We start from the raw sequence: 5,298 nt of genomic DNA, 5'->3' as shown, positions 1-5,298 counted from the left end.
CTTTGTATTTGTGGTGATTACAGAATAAAAATGAATATGGCAACATATCACAGTTATGTTTACTAATCTTACCGCCTTCAACCTTGGTGAGAGTTTAGCAGTCAGAAAATAAGTCAATGGTCAGAATCAAGATCTACTCCTATTTAACCTGCTCATACCATGTCTGACTTTGTTTCAATAAAATCAGAGATTTTTTGTCCTCTCAGGCTGTTAATTGCATCTAGTGGAACAATAACACTAAATTACAATATGTGTTCCATCCTCGATGGTAAGCCATGTCAAACAATATGGAAACAATATGGCTTGAAACAAGACTTATTGTTTAAATCTCAATGTAGTAAAATTTTGTACCCATGCGACACGTCCCTTGATCCTCGAGGGATCAAATCCAGGAGCCCTTTATCGCCAAGCATATTTGCCTTATGTTTAACCACTGTTTACATATACTTAGATTGGCCAACGCCTGTCTCATGTACACATCTGTGTGTCAGCAACTTCAGCAGCTATAAAAACATCATCTCTGTAACCTGTAACGCTGAATCTTCCTCCCGATCTCAATTTAGAATAAAATAGGTGAAACCCAGTTGCCCGTGTCCGCACCTTTCGTCCAAAGCGCCCTCGATTCTCTGAACCGGTCGATAGCCTGCTGCCTTATCAATCAATCAATCAATCAATCAATCAATCAATCAATCAATCAATCAATCAATCAATCAATCAATCTTTATTTGTATAGCGTCTGTTACAATCAAAATTGTTATTAAGCACTTTCCAGAATCCCAGGGCCTGACCCCCAACAAGCAACAGTGGCAGGAAAAACTCCCCTTTAACAGGAAGAAACCTTGAGCAGGACCGGGCTCATGTAGGGGGACCCTCCTGCTGATGGCCGGCTGGGTAGAGAGGAGAGGGGAGAAGGGGGAGGACAGGTAGAGGAGAGAATTGGTAGAACATACAGAAATACATACAGAAATACATTATATTAATTAAAATAAGCTGCCGGTAGAGTCGAGTTGAGTGGGTCAGCGGGGTCGGAGGTCAATAGGACAGCATGCAGCTTCTGGGACTAAAGAATTAGTGATAATAAGCTTTTTCAAAGAGGTATCCAGCAACCCTCGCGTCCCACATCGAATACATGCAGAGAACCCATATTTGTTGGATTGATTTATTCAAAGACGACCGTAACCTGAGAAAAGAAACTTTAAGAGAGTGGCAAACAAAAGAGACCCATGAATTTACAATCCATCTTTGAAAATAGCAGTCAGTAAAAGACGTACAGAACCAAAGTTAACAGCAGGGGGCGTGCCTGACACCCAGAAACCAAGAAGAAGGCATAACGGATGCTGGGAAACGCTGGGAAATGTAGTCCATTTTAAAGCTTTGGTTTTTAAGTTGTATTTCCTCGGCTGATTAGAGATCCAATTGACCTCATGCTCAATGCAAGATATAAATTAGACTTACACAACATCGCAAAACGTTAGCATAATAATAAAATATCTGTTTGTGATACGTTTTCTTCTCGAACCTTCTGCGTAATACCGGTTTACCCATAGTGCACCGCGGCACCTCCTTTCTTCTTGGTTTTGTGGTGGTCCAAAATGTCGCTTATGCACGGTCCGTTAAATGTTTTTGGTCAGAGAACGACCGGCGAGTCGGTCCGTACTCAAAATGGTGAGTTTTGTTGCTGATTTTTTATGTTTTCGGTTTGCGCTTTGTATTGTAAATGTATCACTTGTGACGGACTGGATACACGATTTCCTTTGCCGCTGGTATCACACGTGCGGATGATGCTAACGCTAGCCAACTTAACGTGAAGATTATGTCTGCGGTTTTTGTTTATATCATGTGAAGCATGGTGAACATGTGTACCACAAATGCACATATCGTTAAGTATCCAGGCCGGGTCCCATTTCAGTACCTTCCACTCGCTTTAAAATGAATGGATGGCTATGCTAATGGGAGAGAAAAACGCTGTCATGGTCTGAGGGTGTGGCTAACCTAACTGTGTACCACACTAAATAAAATGACAGAACATCCGAATATCGGATATAATCTCTATTACAAGCTAAGATATTAGTTTGTTTATCACTGCGTTTGCTTTATGATTTGTACAGTCATGGCCGCAGCATCAATTGCCAACATTGTCAAGAGCTCCCTTGGACCAGTTGGCCTGGACAAGATGTTAGTGGACGACATAGGAGTAAGTCTCACATGCAACAGTGTCTTTTCACATATTGGATATATATGAGACTCATCTCTATTATTGACGCGTAGGATGTGACCATCACTAACGATGGAGCAACCATCCTGAAGCTGCTGGAAGTGGAGCACCCAGCTGCTAAAGTCTTGTGTGAACTGGCTGACCTGCAGGACAAAGAGGTCGGAGATGGAACCACGTCTGTGGTGAGTTGGATGAACAGCTGCCGGCCTGTGCATGTAAAAGTCCTGTTTTAGTACCACTTCTCTGCATTTTAGTACAGATGTGTGGCTATGCTAACAGGACAGAGAAGCTGTCCGTCAGCATCTGAAGGAGTCCAGCGGTCTTCATTCAGCAACTCCTAATGAAATGATGGCACAATAAGAATTGTGTTATTTTTATGTTGCGCGTCCTTTTAACTAGCACGCATATTAACTTGTAACCATATTAAATATTGTGATGTGTTCAGGTCATCATTGCAGCTGAACTGTTGAAGAGTGCAGATGAGTTGGTGAAGCAGAAGATTCACCCCACGTCGGTCATCAGTGGATACCGCCTGGCTTGCAAGTGAGTTTTTCCTCTTTAACCCTTTCATAGACTTGCAATTCGACAAGGTGTGCGCATTCTATTGACACCAAAACTTGTCTTTTGTTTACTTCAAGGGAGGCAGTTCGCTACATTAATGAGAATCTCACCATTGCCACGGATGACCTGGGCAGGGAGTGCCTAATCAATGTAGCCAAGACAGCCATGTCCTCGAAAATCATCGGGGGGTATCCTTTTTCTCACATGGAATGCAACTTTGATTATACGAGTAGAATTTTAGATCTGTTGACCTTAATCCACCACCCGCAGTGATGCTGACTTCTTTGCTAACATGGTTGTGGATGCTGCCGTGGCTGTGAAGTTTGTAGACAGCAAGGGGGTGGCCAAGTATCCCATCAACTCTGTCAACGTGCTGAAAGCCCATGGCCGCAGTCAGAAGGAGAGCTTCTTGGTTAACGGATATGCACTTAATTGCACAGTTGGTTCACAAGGTGGGCAAAATTATATATAAATCAATCTTTGGACGTTTTATGTTGGCTCCAGCTAATTGAACTCCCATTTAATTTTGCTGCTATGTCAAATGTACTGATGTAAGCAGTGATACGCGTGGGAGAGAGAAGCCCGGCCTCGAGAGAATGTGGACTAGTTTGTCAACTGTTTCACTGCTTTTCTGGCCGGACAGATGAATTTAATCGTGACTTGCAATACTTTCACCTAATGCTTAGCGACCGTTAGAAGATATTTAACGCGCCGTTTTCTTTCCTCAGAAATGACGAAACGTGTTGTCAATGCCAAAATTGCCTGCCTGGACTTCAGCCTGCAGAAGACCAAGTTGAAAATGGGTGTACAAGTCATCATTACTGACCCCGAGAAGCTTGACCAGATCAGACAGAGGTCGGTTTGCTTTTGCCGCCACCGGCCAGTATGAAAAAAATCCCATTTAAATTTGCTGTGATGCTGAATAAGTAGTTTACACAGTGATACGCGTGGGAGAGAATAATGGCGGCAGCAGTTAATACAGCAGCTTCCGTTTGAGCTGTCGTTCAACTACTGTTGGCTGAACAATTCAGAATTCTATTTGCTTATATGTGTGTATTTTATTTTTTAATTTAATACCGGGTTTTGTTGCCTCAGGGAGTCTGACATCACCAAGGAGAGGATCCAGAAAATCCTGGCATCCGGCGCCAACGTCATCCTCACCACCGGTGGCGTCGACGACATGTGTCTTAAATACTTTGTGGACGTCGGAGCCATGGCAGTGAGAAGGGTCCTGAAGAGGGATCTCAAGCGCATCGCCAAGGCAACAGGAGGTATGCTGATGTTTGTGGCGGCAGAGTTTTTCTATGTTTTTTTTTATGTGCACATGGTGGAATAGAATTACCCGAGAAAACAAGTTTGTGTTTGCTGATCTCCAGCAACCGTCTGCCCCTCTTTAACCAATCTGGAGGGAGAGGAGACGTTCGAGGCCACCATGCTCGGTCAGGCCGAGGAGGTTGTGCAGGAACGCATCTGCGACGATGAGCTCATCTTGGTCAAAAAGTAAGAACAAGAATCGCGGCACCTTCTTATCATACGCTTTTCTGAGGGGTTTTGGAGATTTCCGTGCCTTTGTCAACCGTCTGTCCTCCCGATTTATCCCGTCAGCACCAAAGCACGCACATCAGCGTCCATCGTTCTGCGCGGGGCCAACGACTTCATGTGCGACGAGATGGAGCGCTCATTGCACGACGCTCTCTGCGTGGTCAAGAGGGTGCTGGAGTCCAAGTGTGTCGTTCCAGGTGGGGGCGCTGTGGAGGCCGCTCTGTCAATCTACCTGGAGAATTATGCCACCAGCATGGTGAGATGAATGTTCATGCAGCTGCTGGGAACTAGGAGTCTTAAATTGGTCAAATGCTCCAATCATACTGTTTTTTTTTTTTTTTAAGGGTTCCCGAGAGCAGCTGGCTATTGCAGAGTTTGCCCGTTCCCTCCTCGTGATTCCCAAGACGCTGGCCGTGAACGCAGCACAGGACTCCACTGACCTGGTGGCTAAGCTCCGAGCCTTCCACAATGAAGCTCAGGTTAACCCCGAACGCAAGAATCTCAAATGGTGAGCATCCTCATCGCTCAGAGACCTTAGAGTTAAAACTGAGGCAGAAGGGAAACTTTTAAGTTGGGAAGCAAAATCTATATTTTAATACCTATGACAGGATCGGTCTGGACCTGGTGAACGGCAAACCACGAGACAACCGTCAAGCCGGCGTGTACGAGCCCATCACGGTCAAAACAAAGAGTCTGAAGTTTGCCACAGAGGCCGCCATCACCATCCTCCGTATCGATGACCTCATCAAATTATTCCCCGAGCAGAAGGAGGGCGGCCAGTCGTACAGGGACGCTGTGCAGTCTGGTTCTCTGGAGGGATAAAACGCCGTTGCTGGTCGTCTGTGTTTAAACAAACGGAGCTCTTCGTGGCTCTGGCTCTAGTATAGGCTGTGCACTTCGCCTGGTTACTGCTCTACCTTTTCAGTTTTGTCGGACACTTAATAAAGCTCCTCTGGTTGTAAATTAGTCCATGGCTTAAT

At 45.0% G+C, this 5,298-nt stretch overlaps 1 protein-coding gene and 2 non-coding genes across 3 annotated transcripts; all 3 read left to right on the top strand.

The window, feature by feature from the left end:
• The first annotated feature begins 1,506 nt into the window (after nucleotides 1–1,506).
• Nucleotides 1,507–5,281, top strand: tcp1 (t-complex 1). Its single transcript, XM_057016295.1, has 12 exons — nucleotides 1,507–1,665; nucleotides 2,109–2,194; nucleotides 2,269–2,397; nucleotides 2,661–2,758; nucleotides 2,854–2,964; nucleotides 3,047–3,228; nucleotides 3,505–3,631; nucleotides 3,872–4,047; nucleotides 4,153–4,276; nucleotides 4,382–4,574; nucleotides 4,663–4,826; nucleotides 4,927–5,281. The coding sequence occupies exons 1-12, from the start codon at nucleotides 1,593–1,595 to the stop codon at nucleotides 5,138–5,140; spliced, it is 1,677 nt and encodes a 558-aa protein (XP_056872275.1). The 5' UTR covers nucleotides 1,507–1,592; the 3' UTR covers nucleotides 5,141–5,281.
• LOC130516675 (small nucleolar RNA SNORA29) lies at nucleotides 1,897–2,035 on the top strand. Its single transcript, XR_008947565.1, has one exon. It is a non-coding gene; the product is annotated as a small nucleolar RNA SNORA29 (small nucleolar RNA).
• LOC130516677 (small nucleolar RNA SNORA29) lies at nucleotides 2,436–2,578 on the top strand. Its single transcript, XR_008947567.1, has one exon. It is a non-coding gene; the product is annotated as a small nucleolar RNA SNORA29 (small nucleolar RNA).
• Nucleotides 5,282–5,298: the final 17 nt, after the last annotated feature.

The sequence above is a fragment of the Takifugu flavidus genome, chromosome 19 (assembly GCF_003711565.1).
Source record: "Takifugu flavidus isolate HTHZ2018 chromosome 19, ASM371156v2, whole genome shotgun sequence".
Classification (NCBI taxonomy): Eukaryota; Metazoa; Chordata; class Actinopteri; order Tetraodontiformes; family Tetraodontidae; genus Takifugu; species Takifugu flavidus.
The sequence above is the reverse complement of the archived record's forward strand: the minus strand, read 5'-3'. Positions and strand labels throughout refer to the sequence as shown.

Excerpts from the sequence above, each read along its gene's own strand:
- tcp1 (XM_057016295.1), top strand. The coding sequence starts at position 1,593 with ATGTCGCTTATGCACGGTCCGTTAAATGTTTTTGGTCAGAGAACGACC. Across the intron at positions 1,666-2,108 it reads GTCGGTCCGTACTCAAAATG|TCATGGCCGCAGCATCAATT; the intron begins GTGAGTTTTGTT and ends TGATTTGTACAG. Across the intron at positions 3,632-3,871 it reads CTTGACCAGATCAGACAGAG|GGAGTCTGACATCACCAAGG; the intron begins GTCGGTTTGCTT and ends TTGTTGCCTCAG.